This window comes from Balaenoptera physalus (assembly GCF_965194825.1).
Source record: "Balaenoptera physalus genome assembly, chromosome: 13".
NCBI lineage: Eukaryota > Metazoa > Chordata > Mammalia > Artiodactyla > Balaenopteridae > Balaenoptera > Balaenoptera physalus.
In genome coordinates this window covers 57,728,234-57,746,071 of record NC_138892.1, presented here as the reverse complement: position 1 = coordinate 57,746,071, position 17,838 = coordinate 57,728,234, and the positions used below count along the sequence as shown (strand labels likewise).

Genomic DNA, 17,838 nt, shown 5'->3' with positions numbered 1-17,838 from the left:
CTGATGAAAGCAATTAATTAAGCATTAAATGTAGAGTAGGGAATATATGGCATGGCATAAATTATAGCCACAGTTCATGGTTTTTTGTTTTGTTTTGTTTTTGTCCCTAGAAGTTAACACACAAAACCCTGTGGCCTTCCAAAACAATAAATTCAGCTGTTTAAGATGCTTGTTTCCTTGTGAATTTAGCAGATGTCTCTCCAAGTGACTCAATTGCTCGGATATTATTAAAGTTACGTCACAGACAACTGAGGCAAACTGAAGCTGTAAGTGGGAGGAATGAGGGGCAAGGGTGGGGAGGAATGAGGGGCAAGGGTGTGGAGGAACAGGATTTGGGCAATTAGGAGTAAAGAAAGGAGGTTATATATTTAAAGTTACTCTGACTTTCTTTTCTAAAGCACCTTAACCTTTATCAGCAAAAACCATCTCTCTGCCAGCTCTTTCACATAGCAATTATAGCAATTTCTTAATCTCCGGAGAATGCTAGTATCTTCTAAGGCAATAAAACCTGTTCTAGAATGATGTTATGGGCTTGCAAAATACTTTTTCTAAGGCTTCCTAACAATGCCATCTCAAGAAATTTCCACTTTAGAGATGACATCATACCCCACATATTTGACATATCTAAGAAGAACAGGGATTTAAAGTACAATTTATTTCTGGTGAAGACAAAACAGAAAGTGTGTTCTATATTGATTGAAAGGCAGCCATGAAAATAGGTTTGTTTCAGTACTTTCTGTTGTTATTATTAGAAGCCATCAAGTTCTGAAAAAAGATATATGATCTTAAATCTGAGTAGGGCCAAATAAATCTGATGGCTTTCTCTAAGCAAAAGGTGAGGACATGGCCTAGAAACCTGTTTTGTGTGACGGTGGTGAGGTTGATCATACCAATTTAATTGGTATAAAGATTGAAACGGGTTTGCAAAGTTATTCCTCTGGGGCTATTTTATTGCCAAGATATTGTAGATTTACACCTATCTAGGTAAAACTTCTTGAAAAGGGTAATTTCCATCCTGAACCCAAAGTCTAAAAAGAGTTAAGAATAAGTGCATGCAAACTTACAGTTGACAGCTGAAAAAACTGCATCTACAGAGTATAAAGTGGCCCTTCCTAATTGGATATAAATTCTGAATACCTCTCATGCACGTATCCCATCTCAGTCAGCTACTAAAATGCATGATTATATAAAAATAAAACAGAAAAGGGATCTTAAAGGAATTGCATTCCCTCGGGTAGTCTGATAAGTCTCTGAGGGTGATCCAGGTCCATTCGCTTTGCATAAGATCAGCTGAATCTACAGAAGGAATGTGAAAGATTAATGACATTATAATTCAACATTACAGGGTTTGCCAACCATATTTCATTCATTATCCACTAAATTAATGATGCAAGGCACTGCCAACAAGCAGCAAGACAATGCAAAGGGAGAGAAAATCCGAGCCACGTTAGGTGCTCGCTAATCACTCTAAAAAGAAACCTGTTACTGCACAGTTCAATACAAACAACATCGGAGCGAGACACTTTGCCAAAGAACCCTAAAATGAATGAAGACAAAATACATTTTTACAAAGTACTATTTCCCAGAGAAATGGCAGAGATTCTTTCTTTGATCGTGCATAGAACAATGATGGCTATCTGGTCCATCTGGAATTGTTTCCTCTATATGGAGGACCAATCAATTTCCAACCATTTATTTCATTTCACCCCTACAGCAGCTCTCTGAGGTATGAATGATCGCCCTTATGTGAAAGATGAAGACATGAAGTCTTAGAGAAGTTCAAGGGTTTCCCCCAGGTCCTTGGCCAGCATGTTGGGAGCTAGAACCCAAGTCTTCTCAAGGCCAGGTCTCTCTGTACCTAGCAGGTGCTCTAAAATGGTGCTTCTCAAATAATGCATGATAAAAGAATTTTTAAAATTCCAGTTTGTCATTTTTGTGATGATGCATGGGTAAAAAGAAAAGATTTTCCTAAATTAGTTTTCTAAAAGTACTCCAAAAACACTTGTGAAGAGTTTATAACTGAAAGATGCTATTCTAAGCCCTTTGTACATGTTGACTTATTTAGTCTTTGTAATGACCTTATGAACTAGCAGGTAATTAGTATGATATTATGGTCATTTTAGGGTGGAAGAAATTGAAGCTTCTATTGAAACCTTTTTCCTTTTTTCTTGCTCCTGTCTAGACTGCGATTATCTAGACCTACCAAACAGCTTTCATCTTTGGCGTTCTCTTTACTGCTCTCTGGTGTGGGATCTACTTGAAACTGGTGTTATCCCCTTTCTTGATTTTCTATCTCCTTTAACTCTTAAGAAAGGGTACATGGGAAATAAAAATTTATGACTCATTGCATATTTGAAAATATCTTTATTCTGCCTATATAGTTAAGTGATAATTTGGCTAGAAATATAATTTTGTCTTGAAAAAGAACTCCCTTAGAAGTTTGAAAGAATTGTTTTATTACCTTTAAAAGCTGTTATTTATTTTTGTTTTTATTTTCATTACTCTAGGAGGTGGATCAAAAAAGATCTTCCTGCAGTTTATGTCAAAGAGTGTTCTGCTTATGTTTTCCTCTAAGAGTTTTATAGTGTCTGGCCTTACATAGGTCTTTAATCCATTTTGAGTTTATTTTGGTGTATGGTGTTAGGGAGTGTTCTAATTTCATTCTTTAACATGTAGCTGTCCAGTTTTCCCAGCACCACTTATTGAAGAGACTGTCTTTTCTCCATTGTATATTCTTACCTCTTTTGTCATAGACTAGGTGATCGTAGGTGTGTGGGTTTATCTCTGGGCTTTCTATCCTGTTCCATTGATCTATATTTCTGTCTTTGTGCCAGTACCATACTGTCTTGATTACTGTAGCTTTGTAGTATAGTATGAAGTCCGGGAGCCTGATTCCTCTAGCTCCGTTTTTCTTTCTCAAGATTGCTTTGGCTATTTGGGGTCTTTTGTGTTTCATACAAATTGTAAAAAATTTTTCTTCTGGTTCTGTGAAAAATGCCATTGGTAATTTGATAGGGGTTGCATTGAATCTGTAGATTGCTTTGAGTAGTATAGTTATTTTCACAATATTGATTCTTCCAATCCAAGAACATGGTATATCTCTCCATCTGTTTGTGTCGCCTTTGATTTCTTTCATCAGTGTCTTATAGCTTTCTGTATACAGGTCTTTTGCCTCCTTTGGTAGATTTATTCCTAGGCATTTTATTCTTTTTGTTACAATGGTGAGTGAGATTGTTTCCTTAATTTCTCTTTCTGAGCTTTCATTGTTAATTAAACTTAAAAGCTTTTGTACAGCAAAGGAAACCATAAACAAGATGAAAAGACAACCCTCAGAATGGGAGAAAATATTTGCGAACAAAGCAACTGACAAAGGATTAATCTCCAAAATATAAAAACAGCCCATGCAGCTCAATATCAAAAAACCAAACAACCCAATCAAAAAATGGGCAGAAGACCTAAATAGACATTTCTCCAAAGAAGACATACAGGTGGCCAGGAGGCACAGGAAAAGCTGCTCAACATCACTAATTATTAGAGAAATGCAAATCAAAACTACAATGAGGTATCACCTCACACCAGTCAGAATGGTTATCATCAAAAAATCTACAAACAATAAATGCTGGAGAGGGTGTGGAGAAAAGGGAACCCTCTTGCACTGTTGGTGGGAATGTAAATTGATACAAACACTATGGAAAACAGTATGAAGGTGCCTTAAAAAACTAAAAGTAGAACTACCATATGACCCAGCAATCCCACTACTGGACATATACCTAGAGAAAAGTATAATTCAAAAAGACACATGCACCCCAATGTTCATTGCAACACTATTTACAATAGCCAGGACATGGAAGCAACCTAAATGTCCATCAACAGAGGAATGGATAAAGAAGATGTGGTACATATATACAATGGAACATTACTCAGCCATAAAAAGGAATGAAATTGGGTCATTTGTAGGGACATGAATAGACCTAGAGACTGTCATACAGAGTGAAATAAGTCAGAAAGAGAAAAACAAATATTGTATATTAATGCATATATGTGGAATCTAAAAAAATTGTATAGATGATCTTATTTGCAAAGCAGAAAAAGAGATACAGATGTGTAGAACAAATGTATGGATATCAAGGGGGAAGGAGGGTGGGATGAAATGGGAGATGGTTATTGACATATATACACTATTGATACTATGTATAGAATAGATAACTAATGGGAACCTACTGTAAAGCACAGGGAACTCTACTCAGTGCTCTGCGGTGACCTAAAAGAGGAAGAAATCCAAAAAAGAGGGGATATATGTATACGTATAGCTGATTCACTCTGCTGTACAGCAGAAACTAACACAACATTGTAAAGCAACTATACTCCAATAAAATTTTTTTTTAAAAAGCTGTTATTGCTGATAAGTGTGATAATGTTCTGTTTCTTATTCCATGGTATGTGATATACTTTTTCTACTCTAGAATCTTTTAATCACTTTGGGGTTTTAAAATTTTGTATAATAGGTCTAGTGTAGGTCTGTGGTAGGAAGAATTCTAAGATTGTCTCAAGATTTTCCACCACCCTGATCTACATGCCCTACACAATCCCAGGGTCTGTGAATGAAACAGGCTTTACTCCCATTAACTAGCTTATGTTTATAACACAGATGAACGTAAGATACGGAGATTACTGGGGGCTTGAATTAATTGCATGAGCCCTTTAAAAACAGAGTTTGGTTTTTGTTTTTGTTTTTGTTTTTTCTTTTTTTGCTGGACATAGAAAAGAAAGCCAGAGATTAGAAGCACAAAAATGATTCAATGCACCATTGCTGGCCTGAAGATGGAGGGGGTCACTTGGTAAAGAATGCAGGTGGCCTCTAGATTCTGGGAACTGTACTACCATGATCTCAGTCCTACAAGGAACTGAATTCTGCCAACAAGAATAAGACTGGAAGCAGATTTTGCTCAAGAGCTTCCAGACAAAAACTCAACCTGGCCAACACCTTGTTTCCAAGCCTTGGGATACCCTGGTCAGAGTGCATTTTGCTTCAGATTATTAAAAAATTTTTGGTTTTACTCTTTCATGTTACAATTTTTCTCATAGTCTGGTAATCCTTTTAGTATTGTTAAATACATGATAACAGAGTTTGTTTTTTCCCACTGCCTATTAAACCCTCAACAAATATTTGTTGAATTGAATGAATGGATGAATGGGGTGATAGAACTTTGTACACAGGGGCAAGAGCTCTGGCGAAAAAGCTCTACTTTATGGTGAACAGTCTTGGGGAAGGCTTCTCTTTTAGAGATAGAATCCTCCAATATTGTCCTGGGATAAGTGCTTAGTCATGATGAACATAGAGATGATTAAAGGGAATCAGGAAGAGTCAAGTTTCTGCCTACATCTTTATTTTGCCTCCTGTTCTCAACCCGTCTTATTGCTTCTAGTCTTCATTGTACCCACCACCCCACCACACCTAACTGCAAAACCTCTCCAAGGTTGTGCTAGCCACATAGGCACCCTCCTTGCCTACAGCCCCTTTTCTTCACATGTTGAGCTAATTCTAGTTTCCTCTTCTGTGCTTCCTCAGTAAATGCTTTTCAAATCTACTTTCCAGAAATTTATTCATTTCTTTATCTGCCGAAGAGTCTCTCCATTCTCTTCATTATTGAGGATTTGTGACATATTATGCCATTATTTTCATTTTAATATAGCATCAAGATGGGGAGAGGAAGTGAGGACATAAACACATGCTCAGTTCATAATCTTGAACCAGAAATCTACTCTCTATTTTTCACTACTTGCCTTTATTTCTATGACACAACATATGTCTTATCAGAATTTGAAGAAAAGAACAACAAAATTAAATTGAAATATATTAAGCTGTGAGAAAATGATATTACTCAATTCAAAAAATGGTGTTTGATTGTTCACCGAAATGGATGTAATTGGTGGACTTATAGATTATTTTGAGCAAAAGCTTTTCCTTAAAAGAACTCTCAAATATACATTCTTACAAAAGTCTTGGGAAAGAAAAATGGGCAAACGAGTATTAGGATTCTACAGTGCCTGTTTCTAGTGGAAAAAGGCAGGAGAAAAATAAAAGGTTAAGAAAGAAGCTCAGAACTCACAGAAGATCTCTAAATTCTTGGTCATGACTCTGGAGCAAAAGATCAAAAGAGAACTATTTGTACCCAAATGGACTTCTCGTGTTTCAGACACTGTCAAAAGTTAAGTGCCAATTGCTCTAAGGCAGGGGTCAGCAAACTATGGCCCATGGGCCAAATCTGTACTGCCACCTGTTTTTATAAATAAAGTATTGTTGGAACACAGCTATGCCCACTTGTTTATGTATCATATATGCCTACTTTTGCACTATAGCAGTAAAGGTGAATAGTGCAACAGATATTGTATGGCCCACAGAGCCTAAAATATTTACCATCTAGCCCCTTCCAGAGGAAGATTATTTACCTTGGTTTAAGGCAAAGAGAATATTCCCATTCCCCTTTCTAGTAATTGGTTTAGGAAAGGGCATATGACCAAAAATTGCCAGTGAGATGTGAAGGAAAGACAGCTTTGGGACTTTGGGGAAAGGTTTCCACCCTTTTAAAGGGACATTCGTTTTTCTCCTGCTAGGTGTTGTGTCTGGAAATGTGGAAAGGGCCTGGTTCCTGGATGATGTATTTGAATCATTAAATTAATTAATTTAGGAGCTGTTCTCCCGCAGGACTTCTTGTTTTGTGAGATAATAAATGTTCCTTGTTTAAATCATTTTGAGTTGCTGTTACGTGCGGCTTTTACATGCAGCTGAGTCTCCTGACTGTAACACCACCCTGCTTCCGACACCAAGGCTGGCAGAAGGAGAGGTAAGAAAAACTAAGCCTCTGTTTACATTTTCTCTCCCATACTGTTTTGAGGACAGTGCTGCCCTGGCTACATCTCTACTTTTCAAGGAAGGGAGGCCATTTCTGTGAATCAAGTCTCCTCAGAACTGCAGCACTGTGTCTGCCCCAGCTCCTATTTGGATCCTTTGTCTGTTGGAAGCTTCTAGAACATTAGTTCCACAAAGGGAAACTCTTGTTTTAGAAGTAAGGAATTATGTCTATCTGGATTCTTTAAGATGTCTCTAAGTTACTTTCTTTACTTGAGGATTTAAAAAAAGAAAAGATGGCATTTAATGCAAACATCAAATGTATCAGATTTTCTAGTTTCTATAAATTTTTAACACAGTTGCAGATTTCAATTCATTTTACGTGTATATATATATGTTTTAAATATTTCATATTTTCCTCCAGGTAATGGTATAAAATCATGATAGTTTCTAGAAGCATAAAGTGATTATTTCATTTTGTCTTACTAATGAATACTTAGTGAGTGAAGTGTTTTATGTGCTATCCCAAAGTAGTACCTTAAATTGAATTTAGTAAATCCAGTAACTTAAATTCCTTTGATTCATCACCTGATCTACATAAATCAAAATTCCTCAGAGAACTAATTGAAGCTATTTTCCCATTTGTAGCTGAAACAAGTATTTTTTCAGTGCAACCCCGTTTCATAATAAAATTCTTTCTGGCAAATTCTCTCCTAGTATGTAATTGTGATAGTCCTGAAGGCACTTCTAATTTTGTTAGGGGCAAATTGTTCATGCTACTAGGTGCAAAAATCATAAAATAAAGGTGAAATTCCCAAGAAATAGAGAACAATTTGGATCCCTTTATTTATATTGCTGTATTTTGTCTATTTAATCTTTTATAAAGTTTCTCTTTGCTTCAAGGGGAAAAATAGACACTGACACTGAGGGGATTTTGAAGCACAAAGCAAATGCAAGTTAAAGAAATATGGTATATTCTTACATAGAAATATTCCTTTCTTTTCTTTTTTTTTTTTTGCATCATTCCCTGTAATTACTAATTTTATCTATTCCTCAGTCTGATTTGGGCAGAAAAAGTTGTAATATTACATTGTTTTTTATTTTTATACATTTATTTATTTTATTTATTTTTGGCTGCCTTGGGTCTTTGGTGCTGTGCGCGGGCTTTACTCTGGTTGCGGCGAGCGGGGTCTACTCTTCGTTGCGGTGCGCGGGCTTCTCATTGAGGTGGCTTCTCTAGTTGCGGAGCACGGGCTCTAGGTGCTCGGGCTTTAGTAGTTGTGGCTCACGGGCTCTAGAGCACAGGCTCAGTAGTTGTGGCACACGGGCTTAGTTGCTCCGTGGCATGTGGGATCTCCCCGGACCAGGGCTCGAACCTGTGTCCCCTGCACTGTCAAGCGGATTCTTAACCACTGCGCTATCAGGGAAGCCCCAGGGAAGCCCCAGGGAAGCCCCAGGGAAGCCCCTGCAATATTACATTCTTAATCTCTACTTAAAATTAAATACATAAATTCATTTAAACTTGATAATAATCCTACTATTGTTATTATCATATTATTTTGCAGAAAAAGAAACAGGTTTTTTTAGAGTAAGTAAGGTAGCCAAGGCCACACAGCTCATAAGTGATAGTCACCCTACAGAGCGGGTCCTGTCTTAGCAGAGAGCCACTCTGCAATATTCATAAGCCATTCAAGGTCAACAAAAAGAAATGAATCATTGATAAGAATTAAGTTAATAAGAATTTATTATAATAAGCAATAATTTTATCATGAACATATCATAATATGTTTGGATGAGTCAGCAATGGAAGGGAAAATGTAATTATCAGTTAATAGATTTTCCATTCAATCCTCTTGTTTTTCTAATTAAAAATAATAACAATGGTTAAATAACACCTATTTATTCAGAAAATCAAAGTATATAAAGCGTTTTCACCTCCATGGAACTCAACTTCTCTAAAACTCATGGAAACTCATACAACTCATTAGCAAAAACAAAAACAAAAACAAATATTCTGATTAAAAAGTGGGCAAAGGACCTGAATAGACATTTTTCCAAAGGAGACATACACATGATCAATAGGTACATGAAAAGGTGCTCAACATCACTAATCATCAGGGAAATGTAAATTAAAACCACAATGAGATATCACCTCATGCCTGTTAGAATGGCTATCATCAAAAAGAAAAAAATAAAAGGCAAAAGATAGTAAGTGTTGGTGAGGGTGTAGAAAAGAGAACCCTTGTGCACTATCTGTGGGAATGTAAACTGGTGCAGCCACTATGGAAAACAGTAGAGACAGTCCTCAAAAAATTAAAAATAGAATTACCAAGTGATCCAGCAATCCCACTTCTGGGTATATATGCAAAAAATTGAAATCGCTATCTCAAAGCAATATCTGCATCCCCTTGTTCAGTTCAGCATTATTTACAATAGCCAAGACATGGAAACAACCTAAATGGCTATCAACAGATGAATGGATAAAGAAAATGTGGTGTATATATACAATATATAAAAAGAAGGAAATCAGTCGTAAAAAGAAGGAAATCCAGCCATTTGCAAAAAGGTGGATAGGCATTGAGGGCATTCTGCTAAATGAAATGTCGGACACAGAAAGACAAATACTGTATGATCTCACTTATATGTGGAATCTAAAAAAAGATTGAACTCCTAGAAGCAGAGAGTGTATTGGAGGTTGGTAGTTGAGGTTGGGGGGTGGGGGCGGGAATGGAGGAAATGGGTAAAGGTGGTTAAAGGGTACCAACTACCAGTTATAAGATGAATAAGTTCAGGGAATGTAACGTACAGCATGATAACTATAGTTAACAATACTGAATGATGTACTGTATACTTGAAAGTTGCTAAATGGTAGATCTTAAAAATTCTTACCACACACACACACACACACACACACACACACACACAAATGGTAACCGTGTGAAGTGATGAATGTGTTAGCTAACCATTATGGTAATCATTTTACAATAGATATGTATATCAAGTCATCACGTTGTATACCTTAAACTTACATAATGTTGTATGTCAATTATATCTCAATAAAACTGGGAAAAAAATGAAATTAGATGTTGCACAAGAAACCTGAAATGTTGTGATTCTTATAGCTCACAGATGAAGGAAACTAGATAGAGCTTATAAATTTGACAAAACTCTAAATATTTTGCGTGACATTATAATGAGTTGGAAGTAAAAAAAAAACATTTCTAAATCATCAGTAATAAAAAAGCCCCACAAATTTCTAGCAGACTGAATTATCTTTCTCATCGCACTATAGACAGATTATAGAAAAAGATTTTATCATATAAAGAGATAGCTAAAACTTAGAATTTATAGAGGTGTGCTAGGCAGTTCACTAGTAAACATGTTCTGTCAATTTTTTTTATGGATTTTGTTAGGTTTGTGGTATTTTTCAGTTTTTAGAATTTAGTATTTTATTATGATTTGTTACTTCATTTAAAATAAGTATTCAATTCACACTAGAAATAATAAAGCTCAGGTTGTAGGTAAATATAAAGTTACATGAAAAATTAAAAAAAGGACCCATTTTATTCACCTCAGGCTATCAGTACATATTGCCCATTGCCTCTTCAGATGTCTGTCATATGCGAAGAATGAGTCAAACTGAGACAGCTAGGGTTATGTATATTTTTTTAAAAACTTTTAAAAGGCTGGAATTAAACTGAGTCAAGTACAAAAGAGGAATAAGTCAGGTATAAGATATTAAATAAAGTTATTATACCCTATAGATCTTTTATCACTTAGTTTAACTTCACTGGGATTTAAAGATGGCACCGTCCTTAATCTTGCCATATGAATGTAGTATATGCAGTTTAAGTAGACATGCTTTACTTACCTCTCATCCTTTTATATTTCCTGGGGGAAAAAAAAGTGAGGGTATTATTTGGTTACCTCCTCCTTGCTAAACTGCTATGATTAAAACAAAACAAAACAAAACCCAAAACTTCCGTCAGCTTTCTTGATCAGCAATCCAGAAATACAGGATGCTTCTGATGAGCAAATTTTAGGAAAATATCTTAGTTCTTCAAACCTTTTGTTGTTGTTGTTGTTGAAGTGTTACATAAGGACACGTATATGCTAAATGCAGAGCTCAATGAAATTTCACAGGCTGAATGCCTCTGTAATCAGTACCTTCTATGCTCTTCAATATAGCCGCGTGTGATCATCCAAATTTAAATGAATTAAAATTAAGTACAATTTAAAATTAGTTTCTTTTTATTTCCCGACAAAGTAGAGTAACAGGGGCCAGATTCACTTTTTTAACTGCCAACTGAAAGCCTGAGAAGTGTATGAAACAGTTTTCACGATATTGAACTTCAGGCAACAAAAGGAAATGATCCCTGAGAGATGAAAACTAGCAAGGTGAGCCCTGCCATTGCTTACTGCCTGGAGGTTTCCAGGAAGCAGCACAGTGCAGGGAAACCCAGCAGAACCTGATGAGGAGGCACACCTGGGACTCCTCAGGGTCCAGAATGACTACAGTTCATAGGACAGAGTATCCGCGAGAAGAAAGCTGCCCAGAGAGAGAATCCTGGGAATTTGCAGACATTCCTTTTTGAATGTTTAGTTGAGGACTTATCAGTACGTGTATGTGAGGAAATCACCGAAGGCTGGTTTGTCTCCCACAGTCAGGGCAGAAACTTCATAACTAACAGGGCATGGGTTAGAGTACTAGAAGGTTATTGGATAAGTAGTGGAAAAAAGTTAACCCTAGACTGAAAGAGGTCATCACCAACAGACCTCCACAACCAGAAATGTTACAGGAAATCCTTCAAGCAGAAGAAGAATGATACCAGATGGAAACCCAGACCTACACAAAGGAATAAATAGCACCATAAATGGTAACTACATAGATAAAGTCTTTTTTCTTATTATTTACATCTCTATAAACACAGTCAACTATTTAAAACAAAAATAATAACAATGTACTGTGGGGTTATAACATATGTATTGATAGTAATAAAGCAAATTAATAACACAGGGACTGGGAAGGGAGAAATGGAAACACAGTCGTATACTACATATGAAGTGATGTACTATTATCTGAAGGGAGAATGTGATAAGTCAAAAATATATATTATAAACTCCAAAGCAACCACTGAAATAATATAACAAAGAGTTATAGCTAGTAAACCAATGGCAAAGATAAAATGGAATCATAAAAAAAGAATAAAAAGGAAACAGATGTGACAACTAGAAAACAAATAAAAAGATGGCAGATTTAAACCTAATCATATCAATATTTACATTAAATGTTAATGGTTTAAATGTCTAAAAGGCAGATGTAGGATTTGATTAGAAAGGAAGACCCAACTATATGCCACTTACAAGAAACTCACTTAAAGTGTAAAGACAAAATTGGTTAAAAGTAAAAGTAAATGGATAAGAAAAAAATATACTGTTAACACTAAACAAATAAAAGCTGGAATGGGCTTATTGATATTAGACAAAGTAAATACCAGACAAGTAAATTATCCAAGAAAAAGACGGTAGTTTCCTAATGATAAAGGGGTAATTCATCAAGAAGAGATAAGAATCCTAAATGTTTATGCACCTAATAACTGAGCTCAAAATAAATGCAGCAAACCAATAGAACTACAAAGAGAAATAGACAATCAAAAATATATTTGAGAGTTCAACACTGTCTCTCCATTATTCGTAGAACAAATAGACCCCAAAACAAACAAACAAACAAAGGTAAGAGTATGGAAGCTCTGAACAATACTATTAACCATCTTGGCCTAATTGAAAATTATAAAACATTCCTTATTCTCTGTGCCTTGACGCATGGTGTTTCCTTGCCTAGAATTCCTTTCTTTGTCCCTTCACCTTGCCCCTTCTATTTTCACATTATTGACACATAAACATCCTATGTTCTCAGTACCTCTGAGAATATTACCATCATATCTTTCACAAATTTGGGCCTAAAAACTCCTTTTTTTATTTTCCAAGTTGCTTGTCCCATGTTGCTTTAAAATCAGCTCATTTTGAGACTCTCTGGAGGGTGTGGACTTTGTGCCACTACTCATACTACACTGAGAACGTAGCAAATATTTTGTGTTAAATGTGAATGACATAGCCTTGTAATTTATAAAACATATATAAATGAGAGTCTTTATTTAGAATGCTGATTGCAAGCCATTTATAGAACTTTAGATTATCTTTGGGGCAAACTGTTCTGAACAACTCCAAAAATGCAGCTATATTCTATAGAAATACCAATCTCCAGCACAGTCTGCAATATATATTGTAGTATTTAAAGGCATAATAACATTTTAGGGACTTCCCTGGTGGCGCAGTGGTTAAGAATCTGCCTGCCAATGCTTGGGACATGGGTTCGAGCCCTGGCCCGGAAAGATTCCACATGCCGCGGAGCAACTAAGCCCCTGCACCACAACTACTGAAGCCCGCGCGCCTAGAGCCCGTGCTCTGCCACGAAGAGTAGCCCCCGCTCACCGCACGCTGCTACGAAGACCCAAAGTAGCCAAAAATAAAAATAAATACATAAATAAATTTTTAAAAAGGGATAATAACATTTTAAAAGTTATGTTTTACAGATTAACTAATACCTTTAAAATTCTGGGTAGACATGGCTTTCATTATATTCATTAGGCCTTGTAGGAGTACTACAAACATTTCAAAATACATTTACCATTTCATATACATTTTACCATTGGATCTGTTCAACAGCACTATGATAAGGCTAAGGGAGGTATTGCCATGTTATGTTGTTGTATCTGCCTCAAGGAATAGTGAAATTCCTGCCACTACAGATGTTGAAGTTGAGGCTGGATGTCAGACTATCCCCAGTAGGCCATTCTCCAGCTTCAAAAACAAAAAAAACAATAAAACAAAAAAAACCAAATTGACCACATAAAAGTCAATGTCCTCTTGGCTGTTGACAATGAACTTTTAGGAGAAGTTATTTTTTATATAGGTCACATGTAACATAAAACTTAAAGGCTTTCATTTTTGTCTTTAAAATTACAGAGCTATAATTTTATCCAAATAAGTCATATTTCATCAGGCACCCTTAATGGAATCATTCATGGTTTTCTTTAGTAATTTAAAAAAGTACCTTTGTATTTTCACAAAGCTCTTCTCCCATCTTTAATGACTTGCTGTTTAAATGGGCACGGATTAAAATATGTCTACTGCCAAATGTGTGAACCATCAATAAACATGACAAACCAAATGCTTCTGGTATCAGACGTCCAGTGCCACAAAGGGCTGGCAATACCACTTTGCATTAGACATGATATTATTTGTAGCTCCTATGGTTGACACAGGCAAGGATCAATACAGGAGGTAACAATGGGAAGCACCAATGATCATCTCCTGAACAATAGGTGTCACTCTTCCTCCTGAATCTGGACCCTATTTGCTTAGGAAGAGCTAACGAGTTTAGTCTTTCACTGTTTGTAGATACTGTCTTGTAAGTCAAGACTTTTATTAGCATGAATAGAAAATAGTGTCTCCCTTGTTGCTTATAGACAACAATCACCCACTTTACAAATTGCTGATTGAAAAGATCATGGACATTAACATTTGTTGAGCAGCGCCTGGGTACAGTGAGGCTATAACAGGAAGAAGAGAGAAGAGAAATGAATGTAAAGTGAAGGGCAGGTTCCAGAGAGTTTTTAAGCTGCCTATCAAGACTCTTAGACATACTATGTGTGCTAAGAAATCAATTTAATTAAGTAAATATTTATTTAGTATTAACTGAAGCACTGGTATAATTTTAAAAGGTGATTTAAAAAAGGCTCAGACATAGTATGCTCCCTCAAAGAATTAATGGTCCAGCTATACAGATAGGACATAAACATGTAAAAGGTAACTGATAATACCATTCAGTAAATTAGGTTCAAATGAATGATGAAGACCTATGGATGTGGACAGCTTTACAATGAAGAATATATGACTTCTCAAAAGAAATTGACTTTGAGATGGAACTTTAAAACTGGGCAATATTTGATACATGGAGGAGAAAGAGAGTCAGTGATAGGCTTGCACAACTGCTGTTCATGAGGGCTATGCTGAAGAGAGAGTAGAAGTTGTTGCAGAATAAATCAAAACTACAGTGAGGTATCACCTCACTTCAGTCAGAATGGCCATCATTAAAAAGTCTACATATAATAAATGCTGGAGAGGGTGTGGAGAAAAAGAACCCTCCTAAACTGTTGGTGGGAATGTAAATTGGTGCAGCCACTATGGAGAACAGTATGGAGGTTCCTTAAAAAACTAAAAAGAGTTACCATATGATCAAGTGAGCCTACTCTGGGCATATATCTGGTGAAGACCATAACTCAAAAAGATACATGCACCCCCAATGTTCATAGCAGCAATATTTACAATAGCCAAGACATGGAAACAACCTAAATGTCCATCAACAGATGAATGGATAAAGAAGATGTTGTATATATACAATGGGATATTACTCAGCCATAAAAAAGAGTGAAATAATGCCATTTGCAGTAACGTGGGTGGACCTAGAGATTACCATATTAAGTGAAGTAAGTCAGAGAAAGACAAATAGCATACGATATCACTTATATGTGGAATCTAAAAAAGTGATACAAATGAACTTATTTAAAAAACAGAGATAGACTCACAGACATAGAGAACAAACTTATGGTTACCAAAGGGGAAAGGGGGTGGGGGAGGGATAAATTAGGAGTTTGGGATTAACATATACACACTACTATATATAAAATAGATAACCGAAAAGGCCATACTGTATAGCACAGGGAACTAAACTCAATATCTTATAATAACCTATAATGGAAAGAATCTGTAAAAGAATATATATATATATATATATATATATATATATATATATATACACATACATACATATGTATATATATATCTGAATCACTTTGCTGTACACATAAAACTAGGACAACATTGTAAATTAACTATACTTCAATTAAAAAAAAGATGTTGCAGAATAATGGGAGGCAACCACAGGAAGAGGGTTTGGGGTACGACTGTGGCAAACTTGGAGTAATAATAGATATATTTTTCTTTAATGGATGCTGCATGCCAAAATCATGAGGGAGATAAAATCTTTTTAAATTTTCCTTTTTGTGCTTGGAGAATTTGTTTTCCTATAGTTTTAAATAACTTCCCCCCCAACACTGACTTTTATTTCAACCAACACATATATTGGGTAACTACTCTAGGAATGGCTCTGGGCTAAGGGAACAAAACTATGTTCAAGAGCTTACTTTGGGAAAACAGAGACCTGGAACACAAATGACTCTAATATAGGGCAGCACGTACTTATCTGTGTAAGGGAGGTTTCAGGTGAGACAGAGTTCAGATAAGGAAGAATTTGCATCCAGCTGAAGGCATCAGCACAAATATATCCTAAATTTTTTGGTCATAGAGCCTGAGATGGCATTTGGGCTTGAGGGCTTTTCCAAAGTTTCTTTGCACAACCAGGAAAGAGCTGTCAAAACCCAAGAAGTGGTGCGGTTTCAGGCTCTATGATCAAAAATTGGGATATTTAAGTGAGGACCAGCGCCAGGATATTTGACATCTTTCTCATCAGGTGACTGCTTCTCTGCCTGACGAGACTCACTGGAGCACAAGGAATCCTTAACTCTATGCACTGTAAAGAGTGGGTTGCAGATAAGTGAGCAAACCTGTGGGCATCTGAGCCACGCATGTGGGTAAGACCATGGGGTCTCCAGCTCAAGAGGAGGGAGAGTCTGCACAGGCACCTCTCAAAGCTGGTTGTGATCTTCTGGCATTAATATATAACCACTTGGAGAAAATGTCCACATCTGCTTTCATATTCAGAGGAAAAGTACACGCCTGACTTTTCAAAGAAAACTATTAGTAAAGAGAGGAAATGGGGAAAACTGGCTGTCAAATGGACACGAGGGAAGACCTGCCCCTGTGTGTTAAAAGGGTCTTCTTTTCTTACAAAGAATGAAATTATTGACCTGGTTGAGAAGTAGCACTACAAACTAAATTTGAATTGACAAAATAACTTCTTTTATTCAAGTTAATTTTCGTAAGGAACTTGTTTTCTATGTTTAACTTTTTTAAAATGATGATTCAATGACTATCACATACTATGGCAACTAAAAAATATCTGTGTAGTGGTTTTTGGTTAATTAAATATGTTTTCCTTAAAAATTTGTTTCTGCTGCACAATAAACTTAGCTGTAGGTTGAGCAGATATTATGCTTCCTCCTTATTTTATATTAAAAAAAAAAGAGGACTGAAGAAATTCCTCAGCTAAAATATCTAGGAAGTCCAAATTCCATGTTCTTTCCAAATCACAACACTAAAAACCCCATAAGATGGCACTTTGAAATATACCTTTCTAAAATTAAGGGAGGTTAAAAATCTAGAAACAGATCTGAGTAGACATAAGAATTTAGTATACAAAGAAGGAAGCACTTTGTATCAGTAACAGAGAAATGGATGGTTTAATAAATGGTCTTGGAACACTGTTAAGTCATCTGAAAAAAATTAGGTCCTTTCCTCACACCAAAATAAATTCCAGATGGACCAATAATTTAAAAGTAAAAGGTGAACCCCTGAAAGAACCAGAAGAAAATATAGGTGGCATCTCTATACCTCTGGTATAAAGATGATTTAGTAAATATTACAGCAAAGCGAAAGCTAAGAAAGAAGCCTGTGATGTATTTGATTACATAAAATATAAAACTTCTTTAAGCCAAATTACTACATACAGAATAAAGACAAATGACTCACCTGATATAAATTTGCAAATTATATCAGGAAGTATTTTTAGAGTTAACATATACATATTTCTTACATATCAATTAAAGGTGAAAACCCTAAAAAAACAGTGGGAGAATGACTTGAATAGTAAACTTACAAGAGAAAGAAAAAGAACCGATAATCATATGAAAAAATTCTGTCTCGCTGTCACAGGCATTAAGGAACTAGTCTCAAAGTCAGACCGTGTG

The 17,838-nt window shown here is 35.9% G+C and overlaps 1 protein-coding gene across 1 annotated transcript in view; it reads right to left on the bottom strand.

Moving 5' to 3' along the window:
- Positions 1–303: 303 nt before the first annotated feature.
- LRIG3 (leucine rich repeats and immunoglobulin like domains 3) overlaps positions 304–17,838 on the bottom strand; it is an 87,966-nt gene continuing 70,431 nt past the window's right edge. The window contains exon 20 of the mRNA XM_082422701.1: positions 304–1,296. Coding sequence (XP_082278827.1) covers positions 1,287–1,296 — 10 coding nt within the window. The 3' untranslated portion in view covers positions 304–1,286. The remainder of the gene's footprint in view (positions 1,297–17,838) is intronic.